Here is a 16,558-nt window from a genome sequence, read left to right on the forward strand (position 1 = left end):
TTATTTAAGCTCTCAGAATCCTCTTTCCTTCCTGATGAATGTATTAAATGTTTCCTTCCCCCTTTGTGGATTTTAAATGATCCATGTACCAAATACTCTTGTCAGTTTGAGCGGTGTTCTTGTCTGAGAGAGGGAGGCCCGTTTTGCTTTTAGCGGAAGTATTGTGTTTTTCTAATCCTTTGTTTTCTGTGTGTTTTGTTTTGTGCCCTACAGTGCAATCACTTTGGACAATCAGCTGGTTGTCTTGGCAACCACTGCAGCCGACGCTGGACGTTACCATGTAGAGGCGGTCAACGAGATGACAGGAGAGAACGCGACGAGTCCTGCCGTCTACCTGAGCATCTCAGGTAAACAAGCAAGAATACAATAGATGGTGCTACACACACACACACACACACACACACACACACACACACACACACACACACACACACACACACACACACACACACACACAGCTTTGGCCAAACAAATACACAAAGCTACGTTCTCCCTAAATATCAAAGTGTTGGCTGTTATGTGAAACAATGCTACTCATCACAGTCAGTAAGTGAAAGTATGCAGCATATTTAAATCTGGCAAAGAAGCTGCTTTTATTCCATAATCAAATATTACTGATAGTAGAAGATTTCAGAGTCTTTGAGAAAATGCAACTTTCTCATTTGAATTAGTTTCACCTGTTTTAGGCTTAAGGCAGCTTGATTGGTTCTCTGTGTTATCACTAGGGTAAGGATTTGATAGAGTTTTAATGGATCTGAAAATAAGAAAAAAGAGTCCAAACTCAAAGAGTCAGTTGAATTCGGGACTATTTGTTTGCTGTGAAGGCAGAAGGCAGTTTGAGCGGCGGCGTAATTACTGTTGAAAATCAGTAGATACAACTTCCAAATGAGAGGAGCAGCAGAGGGTGTGATATGTTGATTAAATACGTATCCAACACAATAGAAAAACTGATGTAATCAACTTAATTTTGCACACATTATTTTTGGTAAACTACTTGATTCAAATACTGGAGCTCCTGATTTAGAGCTATTGAGTTGAGAAGCCTAAATGATTGATATCATATGCAAGGTAGTTTAACTTCTGCTTTCAACAGTGGAAATTGACATGAGGCAGCTACATTGTTTAATCAGAGAAGACTCAACAATCAGGCAAGCTGTTTCAACTGTTGTCCTATCATGATCAAAGAGGGATGTCAGGTAGTGTTACAAGTTCAACTCATAATGTTTTACTCCACAAATAGTTTTGTCTGAGAATAGACACCGGTCTGAAGAGAGTTGTTTGGGCTTTTTGGTAAATACATTTCAGCTAAACTTTACAACTGATATATAACTTGTCGCTGGACATTTATCAATTCAGCCAGCAATAGGAAATCATCGTCTGAATCAAAACAAGAGGCCTTCTTATGTGAATGTTTTATTACATTAGGTTGTATCAAAGTAGAGGACACATTTAATGAAAGAGTCGTAACCTTTCTGTCTTTGAGTATTTTACCGATCTGGGACCGGATATAAAACGGGTCCACCAGCTTGAACCCAACCTTAGTTATTATTGCCCTATTTTTGGGAGATTCAGAATCTTTTATGATGACATAAGTAAGGTATTGTAGCCAGAATCTGGGATTCACCTGGTTGATTTAAATACTGCTGACCACAGACTCTCTATTTAAAAGTTTGGAAATCATAGTTTTCAGTGCCTTTTCATAGTTATTTTTAAGCTTAATTTAATGGACCGTGTTTTTTTTCTTACTTAAGCATGGCTACACTCACATAAACTGAAATGTGTGGTTTCTGGTTTCCTCTTCTCCCCCGTGTTCATGTCTCCATCACAGCCTGTATCGCTGAATTACTTCGTGTCCTTCACTCTATATAGCTTCCCCTTTGAGGCCAGAGGATAGACTCTACTGTCTAACAGTCAGCTGAAGTGTTCACTATGGTTAAATGAGAGGAGGGCTGGGGAGGGGGAGGGAGAGGGAGGGGTGGATGGAGCACTGTGTCCCTTGTGGCTGTATAGAGTTTTAATTAGATTCTCTTTACAGGGTTGTATCCTTTGGCATCCTTTGTCACAAAGGCACACACACACACACACACACACACAAACACACACAATCACATAAATATACACGCAGTACCTTGTTACAGCTGTCAGAGTGGAGTACTCCCTTGGGCGTTTTTTTAGAAATCGTAAGGGTATAGTTAGGCTTCACTGATCAGTCTGCGGCCATAAACGCCTGTGTGCGCATGGGTGTGTGTTTGTTTCTGTTTATAGGTGTGTATTTTCCACAATAAACATTTCTTGGGTAAATATATTTGCCATAAAGCAACATGTTTGATTCAGTTATGTGTTATTGAGATTGGAGAGGAATAGAGGAAAAAAGGATTGAATGTAAACTGCAGAATAAAAATGTCCAAAAGAGGCAAAGAGCGAGATTTGGGAAAAGAGAAACACATATTTCTTCTTGGTTTGTTTTCAAAGTCAATCCTCTGTATTAAACTTTTAACAGCGGATTGATCAGTTGGTTGGTTGTGGAGAATGGAACAGGTGCTGCAGGTCTGAATGTGTTTGGATCATATAACATGCTGTCCGCCACAGAGGAAACTACACTGATTACACTGAAAGATAAGAAGGCAGACCGGGCCTGTACATGATAGAGATCAAACATGGTTAACCAGAAGGAAATTTTAGTGCAAATGAGATTAAACTGAAGTGATGATATGAGCTGACACAAACACTTGTGATTGAGCTCATCTGCACCTCCTCTTTATTTTTCTTTTGTAAATTCCCATTCCATTAGGCAGCCTGTGCGGAATCTGAAGACTGAAGTTCATAGCTGTCAGTCAAATTGTCTATTTCTAAAAATGTTGTCTTTCTTGTCAGAAATTCAGCAGAATAAATGAGACACCTATTTCCTATTCTCTCCTTTTCTTACTTTGATTTGAGCTTTGTGCTCGGCAAACGAGAACAAGAGAACGAGCACTGGTAGAGAATGACACAGAGGGGAAATTTAATGAAGTGAGTCAGGGATGTAGACATAGAATATGACCAACAACCTGTTATTCTGAGGACAGCTGCTAGAGAAAGAGTTCTTCTGTATGTCTGTTGCACACAAGCTCCACAGGCGTTAGCACTAAAGAAGCAGTCAAAGACCTGCTTGTCAAATTCCTGCTGTTTGAAGATTGACATTCAAAATCTTTTGGCTAAGTCTGTGAGAGCAAAGAAAGTCTGACATGCCTACTTTACGAATCCATTATCTGCATCTCCCTGATCACTACCCTGTAAGTGTGGCCCCTACTACTGGAAATAAAAAGCACTAACTGTCATTCGTAGCATAGCTGGAACAGCCACAATTGATAGCATCTCAACAGCTTGGCGAGAGGTCAGTCTCTATAATCACTGGAAGAACAGCCCCCTCTTAAATAAACAGCTCCTGGAAAAACATTTTTTTATCACCGCCTACAGCATATGGTGTTACAGAAGACATTTTCAGTCAGTTATCACAGCTTACTGAACATGCCAGACTGACATAAGATGCATCTTAAATACTCTCAGAAGAACATGTGCTGTACAAGGTGTCCACAAATCAAGTCAATATATAAATAACACTCAAACACAGCTACTCTAGGGAGGTAGGGTCAGATCCAAGGTGCAGATCTGGTCAATTAGTTACAGTATACACACGTGTATTCAGCGTGTTTGCATTACAATAGAGAGTGAGTTCTAACAGCCTCAGGGTATTTCTGTTAGTGACAGGAGATGAGGATCCCTTCTCTAATTATTTAAGCTCCGCGCATACCTGCTATCATCCCTCCCTCTCTGTCTTTTTAATACATACACACATCTCAGCCTGTCAATCAAGAACGCAGTCGGTCTCCCTGTTGGCTAGCAGAGTGTGGGCATGTCTCTGTGCTTCTCTTCAGCTGCATTGGCGGAGGTCTTTGTAGATCCGAACACCAGACCATTAAAGCAGCAAAATATCCCCAAAGACACTCGCTACCGGAGGGAGAATTCCCACACACAGACACACGCACACACACACACACACACACACACACACACACACACACACACACACACACACACACACACACACACACACACACACACACACACACACACACACACACACGAAAGCTCACAGACCTGCAAAACGCGCACATGCAAAAGATACATGCCCAGAGACACACTCTGCATATGCATGAACATCAGAGACATGCGCTGACCAAAGGGCTCAAGACCTCAGACAACCCGAGATAAAGCGGTTATAATCTTGCATGCCCAGATCTATGACTCAGTATATACAGTACAGAGAGAGGGCATGCTGGGAAGGCACGAGAAAAGAACAGAAGGCAGCATTAGAGACAAGAAGAAAGAGAGGGAAGGAGATTGTGGCAGACGCGTGTATACTGATATAATTACTGTAGCACTTTAAATGCTATCTCAGCTTTGGGCTCAATAAGTGATCAGCTGCCTTTATCTTTAGTAAAGAGAGGCAGTAATGTCACGCTTGTTAATGATTGCTGATGTGCAAAATTAGAAGAGAATATTACATAGAAGCACAGCATCCCGAGTGCTTCCTTTTGGAAAGAGTTCTCCAGAGGTTTAGTATTTCCCTTCCATGAAGTGTTGGTACATGCAAAAATTGATGCAGTAGAGGCCAAGACGCCCTGGCTTTTAGTCCCTAAATGAAATTAATTGCATCTTTTTGTAAGACGTTTGCTGCTACGTAAATGCACCACAATTGTCATTTTGCTTTCTCTAATAAATGTCTTCTTTTAAAGCTTTTGGAACTGTTTTGAATAATCTTGATAAAAAGAAATGTGCCCAATTCTCCTTTAAAATGCTCTACATGCTGTACCAGAATAGTGACTGATGGAAGAATTTTATCCAAACTTTCTTCAAAGATTCTATAAATAAGTTCACTGGAAGACAAGGAAGTTGGAAGAAGTCGTTTGTCTTTGAAACTTCATACTGTAGTTCTGCACATTAATGATTTGAGTTATACATTTAATTCTGCTGAATAAAGAACAGAGGCAATCAGTAGGCAGTTATTTTCTCTATTACTGTAAACATGGAGGTAGCGGAATAGAGTGCAAATATAGAGAAGATCATTCCTAGAGCAGAGCCGAGGCAGTTACACAGGAGAGAGAGCTGAGAGAGCGATGAAGGACGGATTGGATTCTTGTTCATAAATACATTGTAAAAAAATAACCTTATAACCTTTCATAACCTTAATCATTCTATGTGTGTGTTGGGGAGGGTGGCCGTCTGAGTTTGATTACCACGGCTTGGTGATTGGAGGAGAGTCTGTCTGAGTTTGATTACACCTCCTGTTGGAGACTCCCCCGGTGTCTACCATTTAACATCACTCGTTTCTCCCCTTTCTCCCCTTTTTCCCCCCTGCCTCCATCAAGCAAGACTTGTCACCCCGCGGCCCTGAGGAGTGACGAGAGGCTTTTGTCAGGGATTGAAGAATAGACTTAGCATCTGACTCAGCTGACCTCCAGATAACCCACACACAGCGTTGCATGAACTTCCAGGATTCTTTGGGAAAGATGCTTAAAATATTCAAACAGCATATGGCGCAGGACACACAACCTACTGTTACTTTAAAAGGCTTTTAACAATACACTGTTCCCTGTGTACCAAAATGTGTGTGTGCTTGTTGATTACATTTGCGTTGTTATTTTTATGCATGCCTGTGTGTGTCTGTGTCATTTGTTCCTTTCCCTCCCTTCCAGATGTTTTCTTTCCACATCGCTGACTCATAAATGAGAGCCTGCCGCGGATCTTTTTGTGCATGTGTGTGAATGTGTGTGCGTGTGTAAACATCCATGTGTGTGTCTGTGCTCCGGGTCCCATCCCAGTTGTTCTGTGGCGCGTCTAATTGGAGGTATTTTATTGTCCCAAGAGAGCGTGAGTATGCGATTGTGTTTTTTGCAGAGTGGGATGCATGTGGCTTGTGTGTGTGTGTGTGTGTGTGTGTGTGTGTGTGTGTGTGTGTGTGTGTGTGTGTGTGTGTGTGTGTGTGTGTGTGTGTGTGTGTGTGTGTGTGTGTGTGTGTGTGTGTGTGTGTGTGTGTGTGTGTGTGTGTGTGTGTGTGTGTGTGTGTGTGTGTGTGTGTGTTAGTTGTAGTGTCACAGACCCCGGCACCTGTGAGCCCTCATTAAAAGGCTTAAACGCAGGATCAGAGAATCTGAGCATCCCAGTGTGCAGTTGTTTCCTGTGCTGCAGCTCTCATCATGTGCTCAAGGTGTTTTGCATTTTGCCGCGCCATGCTTTGGGTAGCTTTAAGGAAAACCATAGAAACCTCTTCAACCAGCTTGGCAACGTAACGATCTGTGCCACAATCTGCCCCGGTATGCTTCATGTGACAAGAGAGTCTGCCGCTTCTAGTGTTTGATACGGATTACGTCTCAAAAGACCTTTAGTCATTCCGGAGAGTGCCGACGGATGTGTGGAGAAGTGATTCTCTGCGACTATTTGGCTGGTGACCCCTAAAAATAAAATGAGAGCTAAATTAGATGCTGTGTAGCAACTCTCCCTCCCCTGGTACTGGCGCAGGTGTATGCACTGAACAGTGACTCTCTCCCTCTTTCCCTCTCTCTCTAATGACTCCATGGTTATGTTTGGGAGCGCCTGCCAATGTTCTTTATTTAACAGCGAGATAAAAATGGCTCAAAGGGTTTCACAGTTACGGTCAGATGTTGTCTGTTAGATGTTTTTCCTTCAGCTACAAGGGCCAACCTGCATATCGTTTATTTTTGGTGGGTGCTTGACGATAATTGGCAACAGCAGCAGCTCTCAAATCCAAATAAAAAATGTTAATAAGAGATTATATTAATTGAAGAAAAGAGCATCACACTCAAATGAATAAAATAGGAACAGAGGTGAAGCCAAAAAAAAGCAATGTGGTGCAGTGGTGTTAATGATGAGTTTATTGACACTCTTTGATGAATGATGCAACCCTAGAGCGGATTGACTATTACACACTGAAGAGTCTGTATTTAATTACCTAATTGACAATTGAGTTAATCAGGATTAATCTGCAAGTATTTTGATAATTATTATTAATTGTAAAATTCCAGATATTAACTAGTTCTAGTGTAACAAATGAGAAGGATTTGCTCATCATTGCTAATTTATAAAAAATTGGATTTATGACTGGTACTTGAACAGAACAAACCATTTCTAAATATTGAGCTAAAAAATCTGATGCACACTGTCTACTTTTTTAAACAGTTTAAGATTTTAAAAAGTGTTTTATGCATCCTTATATGTATTGTTTTAGCTGATTAATAAAACGCACCCTGATCAGTCTTCCACCCATCATGTCCACACTCTGACTGTGTAGAAAAGTTTCAGTGGTAGCACTGGAACATTATTTTGGTCCTGTTTTTTTTGGGTTGTATTTTGTCGGTTTAAGTCGGGCAGATACAGATTTTTTTTTACAGAATTCATTTTGTTCTTTAAAAATGGCTTGAAGATAAAAGAACACACCACATGGGCTGACGCTGCAGTGTGTTCAGGCTTTCTTGCCAGATAACCCTAATATTTTGCGCAGCAGCAATCAGTTTGTGACCATCTGTGATTGCTTTTCAAAATCATGGCTAGGTGTGCAGAAAAAGTTTCACTCTCACTGCTGTAAAGTGAAGTTAATGAACCTTTTTGTCAATACTAGCTGGGCAAGAGAGCTTAATATCCCTCATGGATGTCCTCTATGTACTATGCATTAAAGCAAGTACACATATGTGCGGAACCTAGCCTAAAGTTAAAGCCGGCTAGATGATTCTCATTCCGAATGAATGTGGTCTTTGGTCTTAAGTCACATAATTATTTAAAGGCCTTGTAATATGGTTTCACCCAGGTTGATCATTTTGAAACAGAGATTGCGTAGGAAGGCAGTATTAATGCTGTCTAAAGGCCAGTTAGATAAGCATCCTGAAGGTCACAACAGAATCACTGATGCTTTTAATTGCATGTAAACCTTGAAGAATGAGAACCAATAAGCTGTCGTCCGTGATATCTATAACCTGGGAGGTTAATTTGAAAGATTCAACCTTGTGAAACATTACAATGATCTCTTTTGTACTTAAAGTCTGGTCATTTAAAGTCAAACACACACACACACACACACACACACACACACACACACACACACACACACACACACACACACACACACACACACACACACACACACACACCAGTCATACAAATAGCCTAATACTCAGTGGTTTTGATAAAGAGGCTTTGCTAATGAATTAGTGCTTTGATTAATTCCTGCTACAACTGGTTGTGTCTGAAATTATTATATTCAATATTTCAGTTGCAAAGGGATCACACTTTTCTTTGTTGATCATCATCTCCACTCTCGGTCTGTCTCTCTCTCGGTCCCGTCTCTCTTCCTCTCTCAGTGTAATGAGGCTCCACTGTGGTTCTATAATTAAAACCCCAGTGTACAGGCAGAGCGATGGAGTGATGGAAGGATGAACAGGAAACTGACTCACGGACTGTGTCAGTATAACAAGTGAACTGTGTGTGGGTATGCGTGTATGCCCTACTTGTTCCACCTAGTTATGGATTTAATTGCACACGTGTTTTACAGCCTGATGAAATAGATTAAGACGGATGCCCATGTATATGACTTTGACAGAGCATTTTGCACTCTTACACCCACTTAAACAGTCTTCAAATCCTTTTCCGTTCACATACAAGATAGTCAATAGACAAAGACAAGGCAAGAGAAAGTAGTGAGAGAGGTGTCCAGAGGGAGAGGAGGCAGAACAAAAGTCACAGACGCTGGATGTGACAAGAATCAATGAACCAGCAGAGGCTGTGGGGGTAAAGACAACAGCAGCAGGAAGCTCTGACACCTTTAATAATACACAGCTTTCTTTTAACATCGTTTACTACAAGTCACCAGGTGGAGCTGCAGGGAACTGAGATGTATGAACTAATATCTAAACTGTATGTGAGCATTGTTTGAGCCAGAGTTAACCTTAAGAGAGTCAAATGGGCCCACTAGTTTTTTAAGGTGTCATTGCTCCATCTATTCAGTTTTAAACACTCCCAATTAATCAAGATTTAAAAAATGATGAAGTTCAGTCTTGATTTCACCGAGGTTTAACTGTGCCTTTGATAAGTACCTTAAACAGTGTTTTGCTTAAAGTCAACTTGAAGGACTTGATTATTCTTCATCTGTATCTAGAAAACCAGACCAATTGTACTGAAGTACTCTTTTATTGATATTAGCTTCATTGATGTTATGCTTCATTATTCTGATCATTACTGGCTTCATATTTAGGGGTGAATGCTATGTTGTTATTAATTTGGAGTAGGTCATTCCTGATAAATGAAGCTGAAAATATAAGATAGTCTCCTTTTCTGGTTGCTGAGCTTACATCAGCTATTGCATAGACCGATAACACTTGCTATTGTTCAGCCTTAAAAGTTCAGAGATGCCAAGTGAAACCTCAAAACAGAAGTATGAGGGATTATGACAATTATGAATTATCCGGTAGTGTTAGCTGTCAGTTGGTACTCAACCGCTATCCAGCTCCTCCAACGGAGCTGGCTTGATTAAAATGTGTGCAGAGCTAACATGAGAATGTTTAGACCACCTATCTTTAGTTCCTATTGAAGACCAACGTGACACAATCCCTGCTTAGAGTTGTCTAGCTAACAGCCAACCGTCATGATAGTTGGGCTAACTCACATACAATACATTTCCGCCTATAAAATCTTCCTACAATAACATCACATCACTTGCAATGCCAAATCAGGCCAAGGGCGTAACATGGTGGAAAACATGGCCCCTTTTACACTTCATACCCCTCTTCTTCTGGTGCTGCTTGAAACACACCCATCTTTGAACTCAGCCTTTGATTTGGAAATCCGTCCACACACAGAAAAAATAAAAACACTTTGCAAAGTACTCGGAACTACTTCTGGGGAAGTTCCCACAACAGATGTTTACTCCAGGAGCCCATTTGCCACAATCACAAGCACACACACACCCACCCACACCCCCACACACACACACACACACACACACACACACACACACACACACACACACACACACACACACACACACACACACACACACACACACACACACACACACACACACACACACACAGAAGCCAGTTTACAGCATTGATTCAGCCCTTGATTTTATTGGGGACAGTTGGACACAGGGAGGCTGTAGTGACGAGACCTTTCATGTTTTATGGAGGACACTGTGTAAATGGCTATGTGAGTGTGAAATGTGATCATAAAGTGTGTCGATACATTTGTTCTGTTGGAGAAGTTCAGCAACGTTTACTCCCACAAACAGAAGTGGGGGTTAGGATTTAGGACCACTGACATCTGTACTTCTCTAGGAAAATACTTGGGTAGGTCCCTAAAAGAGATTAAATGCACGAGCACACACGAAACACACACGGGATGCTGAATAAGTGTCAAGTGCGCAGATAAGAAGCACGCTGCTCGTGATTTTAATGATCCTGTCAGTCACACGGCTGTTCCTTATCGCTACACCGCTGTACACCCTGCAACCCAAGACTATGTGTGTGTGCGCGTGTGTGTTAGTCAAGTCAGTATGCATGATAGTAATATAGTGAATAGGTGCTTTATTTCAGCTTAGTCCTTATGTTAGATGCTGTGTACATCTAGGCAGACAATTTATAGTTTCCCCACTGTGTTCAATAATAGTGTTGTTTTTTCTTTAAACTCATCACTGTGTAAAAATGTGTGAGACTCCATGACTTAAAACTGAGTAACCCAATGAGATAAACTGTTCATATGCCAGCTTGTATCAGCACATACTGGCTATATTCAGCGTTTTTCTAAACCGTTTCCAGAGTATTCAGAATATAAATGAAATATTATTGTGCATGCAAACACACTGATTGTCTGTGTGTGTCAGTGCTTCCTGTTGAGAGTAACAGGTTATTGGGGTAGCAGGCCAGTCAGCAGATGTTCATTTGAAGCAATAGAAGTGGACGGGAAAAGAGAGATTGAAGGGAAGAACAGCGCTGGTGAATGATGGGCCAGAGCGGCAACGGAAAGATTGGATTGGAGAAACAGAAGGAAGATAAAGGATGAGTAAATGGGATGAGAGATGATGAGGTGCTGAGGATGGGGAAATATGTTTAATGGTAAAGGGAAGGGGGCAAAGAGAGTGAGGTGATGGTGTCATTGGTTGCTTGACTCAATGTGTGTGTAGGTGTGTAGAAGACAGTGATATGGATGCAATTTTCTGTGATATTTTACATTTTTATAAAGAATCAATTGAGAAACTGTTCTGTTGTGATCGTGCTTTAAAGGGTAGAGCATGTTGTCCACACACCACAGGGTAGGGTCCTCCTGTCTGCATGCTAAGGTGTCCTGCGGCAACAACACCGTTTATTACCCAATCAAAGTGTGAAAATAACAGGAAATATTAAAAGCAATTTACATAAAAAATGTTAATTTGCCAAAAAAAATGCAATATTTAAAACCAGATTTGCTTTTGTCCCAAAGGGATTTCTTAAGCGAAACAGGCAGTGCCCTGTAAACCAGCAGAAGGCCTTCATAAATTGCCTCTGATCTATTGGATGCCCTCTGGCCCTAAGTAAACAAGACAATCGATCCGACACTATAGATTAACTAAATGTGGACAAGGTGAAAAATAAATCTCCAGGCACCTATTAAAGTAGTTACACTTGGTGAAAAATCATATGTACCACAAATAAACAACAAATAAACACATACAATTAACATATTAACTGTTGAGTCCAAATTGATTTGAACAAATGACTGGTTCAACAAAAGCTCTAATACTTAACCTTGAGGTAACTGCTGGTGCTTTAGGTACATTTACTTTAGTTGTTTTGAGAAATAGTTGTGTAATAAAGGAGAAATATTACCTTTTTTGAGGTAGAACACACAAGTAAGGTCATAAAATTGACTTTGTATTGAATTACTTTGTACTTTACAATGTCGACTGCATTTCTGTGTCTCAGAACATGTTTTTTTCTCACTTATTTGTGCAATCTAACTCAAGAATTTGAGGTTTCCATCACAGCTGTATTTTTAATTTATATGAATTATTAATTAACTATTTGAAACCCTAACCCTGGAAAGACCATTTCTAAGATATACCTCAAATTAGCAAAAAACAGACTCTAGGTCAAATTGAATCTTATATTACAACATCGATAGATACATGTATTTGATCTTTGAGACCTCAGTGAGTTATAGAGATGATACATAAGTTTTATCACAACAAAATCACTAGTACTGTAAAGTGTTTGCTTAAGCTTGACAGTTCAACCCTCAACAATTCAACAGCAGCTGACAAAACAATCTTAATTTAAAGACCGCTTTATCACTTTTTCCAGAGCTTATGGTGATATCACCTGATCAGGGTTGAGAAAGAAAAGCCAACATGCTGTTAATAAGTCATGTTCATAAATTTACATTTTAGAGCCAGTTATGTTTCTCATTCCCACACAAAAAATGCAGATATTCACAAACACTTAAATGTAAAGTACACATACATCCCGTTTGTTCATTAGCTAGTTACTGACACTATGGTCTGAACTACTGTGTGGGTGGTGCTTTTGCCTTTCCTTTGTTAAATGTATCCACGTTTTAACACGTTTACAATTTCAGACACACACACACACAGTCATACAGCGTCGAGTGTGTCTTTGTCCTCTTGTCCCCTGCGCTATCAATGTATACGCAAGGCAATGTTTTTATCAGGGTTTAAGGGCAAAGTCCTTGCCAACAATTAGTGGAAGAAGAAAAGATAAAGAAATGAAAGGGGCTGAGGCAGAGCAGAGAGATGAAGACAGAGAGGGATGGGGTACCAGAGAAACTCACAGGAGAAGAGGCGAGCCATGAGCAAGTGCAAAATTGGGAAAGCTTTGAAGACAATAGAGATGGATAGGAAGGAAGAAATAGAGGCAGAGTGTAAAAGTTGAAGATTGAGAGGGGAGACTGAAAACAAGAATAGATCAACAGGGCCTTTAATCCAAAAATAGTTTCCGCCCTTCTCTGCCTTCTGCCTCATCCCTACATACCTCCCCGCCACTCCCTTCTCCCCCCTGTCTGGTTGTTTAGAGTGATTGAAGAACAGAGCTAGATGTGTGTAGCCTCCGTGTACACCATACACACACACAAACACATACAGCAGTGTGTGTTGATGTTGACATATTGTGATCCAGGGACAGACAGATGATGTCCATTACCAGGCCGAGCTGTCCGGAGTCAGGCAGAACAGCTGCAGCCAGATCTCACTGATCTATAACTTTTTTAATGAATCTATTATAGCCATGCCCGACCAATCAATCTCGGGGCCGCCTAATCAATTAGGCAATTAATCACACACACAGTGCCGTACTGTTCTTGCCCACAAGAGCAATAGCTTTACATATATACACAGACATGAAGACACGCACACATGTGCACCGATACCTGGAGTATAGACACAGAGTCAGTCAGTGGGGAAGTGATTATTAGAGGGAGCTCTTCTCATCTCAGCAGGAGGCAAACACTCTGCATGATTACATATAGCTTTGTTTGCAGACAATCTGTATACTTTCACAAGAAGTACACCTAGATGAGGTGCATCACATTCAGATCAACGAAACGTGTTATACAATAAACTGCAGGGTGTTGTTGTCTAATAATTAGATTATTTGTCTCTATTTCCGGTTTTTGGTCATTTAATTAGTGTGAGAAAATAAGCTTCTTAAAGACGGTTTCGAATGGTTGGTCTGACAAATAAGCAAATTCCCAAATGGTCACCTTGGAGTCTGGGGGGTTTTGATGGACATTTTTGCACAATTCCCTGACATTTAATAGACTAATTGCTTGGACCACATTAAGATTGTTTCTCAGATTCTAAAAATGATTTGGCTTTGAGGATTGTGTCTACCAACTTGGACTCTGTTTCAATGTCATCTCATCCAAACTTTACTCTTTCCTTTTATTAAGCCCTTGCAGAATTTCAACATTTTCAAAGCAAACTCCAGAACAAATATTCTCGCAGATTCAATATGTGCTCATTCTGGCTTCAAATAATTCTGTATGTTAACGGAAACAGTTGTCACGTGTGGCGTTTCCCGTTCTTAAAAGGTCAATGTTCCTTAAATCCAGCTTAAATGATTGTATAGAGAGATAACGATGCTATTTGGTAAATCTGTACATTGGCACTTTGAGGCATTTCAGATTGTGTGGAGAAGGTGCTGGTGGAAATCAAAGCACAGAAAAAAGTATTCATGGTTTGAAAATGTAATTTAAAAAAGAAACCCTCACCTGCAGCCTTTAAAATTGTGCTTCTGTTGTTGTTATAACAAAGTGTGGTTCTCTTCAAGGGTGTCTCCAGAAGGATATCAATAGATTCTTAGCAAGTATTCACATTTGTATCTCCAAACTCTACTGCCTCCAAAGACTGTATGTTTGTGAGCGAGTGTCTTACGGAAGTACCCAAGGAAATGCCAGGACATGTTGCCCTCCATTGATCTGTCACATTTCTCCGGGCTTCCTGCCTCCGCTCGCTGCCATGCAGTAAATGAATGGACTGTGTCAGAGAGCATTGAGAGCTTAACTGGAATACCACTTGTTTCTAAAGGAGGCACTTGAACTTCAGGATCCTCTTATATATTATGAGGTTTATTTACTTATGCTGAGGGTCTCTTAAGTCACAGTCGTATACGTCTGTGGGACAAAGAGAAGAGCTAGCAGAGAGGTAGAAAAAGATGAAGAAGTGAGGAAGCAGTGTGAGATACCCTGCAGCATACTAGATGATGAAGACAAAAAGGAGGGAAACAACCTGATTTAATAATGATGCATCTCCTCTTTCTTGCCTCTTTTGGTCTCTTCTCTATCTGCTATTTCACCCTGAGGTGGTGGGCACACAGCAGCACCACATCACTGCCTTTGAAAGCTCCACCTTTTGGCTCTGACTTTCCCCTGTCTTTCCCACATCTTTCATCCCTCATGTCCTCTCTCTCTCTTGCGTTTTTAATATTTCTGCAAGATCAGAGGCTTCCTATTTTTGTCTCTCTGTGTCTTATCAGAGGTACAAACTTGCAGAAGCAGCACTCCTCCTTTGAATTGGAAATTATAGGACTTTTTGTTCATGCCATCATTAGGCTCACAGTATGAATTGAACATTTACATCTATTTCCCATCGAGAGGAGCATGTAATGAAAACATTGTTCTTCTGTTGTTTCTTTTGAGGCCTGTTGTTTGTTTATCAATTGACACGTTTTTATTTGGCGTCTCTTTTCTGCGCAAAAGAAGAAAGAAAAGATGAGTAGAGAAGAGAGTACTTGTTATGAGGAGAAAGAGAAAGAGGAGGACCAAAGGCAAGGATAACCTTACCTTTATTCTTTCAGACAGTGAGCACAGAGAATGTCAAAACCTGGTGACATTTTGCATTCCACACAAGGATGATTGACATCAACTTTTACCTGTGTGTGTGTGTGTGTGTGTGTGTGTGTGTGTGTGTGTGTGTGTGTGTGTGTGTGTGTGTGTGTGTGTGTGTGTGTGTGTGTGTGTGTGTGTGTGTGTGTGTGTGTGTGTGTGTGTGTGTGTGTGTGTGTGTGTGTGTGTGTGTGTGTGTGTGTGTGTGGGGCTTGATTGACATGGTAAATTGAAAAAGGTCAACTACTGCTAGTGTTTTGTTCCAGACAGGCAGACAGCAGGAAGATGTAACCTTCCCAGACTCCACATTTATGGAGGGAAGTAAATCCGAGCAAAAAACACGATGAGCGGCGTGTATGGCTGGGTAAAATACTAAGATTTAATATATAAACCTGCTCACTGCTGTTTATATGCTCTGTATAAATGATGAATCACCTCCATTCTGCTCAGATTTACAAAGTGACTTCTGGGTATCATGAGGAGAAGCATTCGGACTATGAATTCCTACCATGTCGATCCATCTGGTCTGAGGTCAACACTCCAGCCAGCTTATTATTTTACCGGACACAACTGTGTGTGTGTGTGTGTGTGTGTGTGTGTGTGTGTGTGTGTGTGTGTGTGTGTGTGTGTGTGTGTGTGTGTGTGTGTGTGTGTGTGTGTGTGTGTGTGTGTGTGTGTGTGTGTGTGTGTGTGTGTGTGTGTGTGTGTGTGCTGTGTGTGTAGGTAAGTAAATCGGGTCCATGGGTGCTTTTGTTTCCTTTTGAATGTGTCAGGATTAGAAATTGGAGTGTGGCATTCGTTTGATATGAATTTCAAGTGTGTGTGTGTGTGTGTGTGTGTGTGTGTGTGTGTGTGTGTGTGTGTGTGTGTGTGTGTGTGTGTGTGTGTGTGTGTGTGTGTGTGTGTGTGTGTGTGTGTGTGTGTGTGTTTTAGTGCAGAAGACGGGAACAGAGTGAAGGGAGAGTGAGATTGACAGGCTAAATTGGAATGGTAAGGTTTTTGAGGTTGAACTCTGGGTTTATAAATTCTCGAAAAAAGGGAGAGAGAGAGTGAAGACTCAAACGTGTTGCTAAAAAAGTTTCCCTTTGCTCGGGGAAGTGTGACAGTGGATGCCGATGTGGGTGGATGCGGAGAACAG

The 16,558-nt window shown here is 40.9% G+C and overlaps 1 protein-coding gene across 1 annotated transcript in view; it reads left to right on the top strand.

Moving 5' to 3' along the window:
* LOC134865237 (protein sidekick-1-like) overlaps positions 1 to 16,558 on the top strand; it is a 215,319-nt gene that overhangs the window by 107,365 nt on the left and 91,396 nt on the right. The window contains 1 exon segment of the mRNA XM_063884715.1: positions 214 to 347. Within this exon segment, the coding sequence (XP_063740785.1) occupies positions 214 to 347 (134 nt within the window).

The sequence above is a fragment of the Eleginops maclovinus genome, chromosome 5 (assembly GCF_036324505.1).
Source record: "Eleginops maclovinus isolate JMC-PN-2008 ecotype Puerto Natales chromosome 5, JC_Emac_rtc_rv5, whole genome shotgun sequence".
Classification (NCBI taxonomy): domain Eukaryota; kingdom Metazoa; phylum Chordata; class Actinopteri; order Perciformes; family Eleginopidae; genus Eleginops; species Eleginops maclovinus.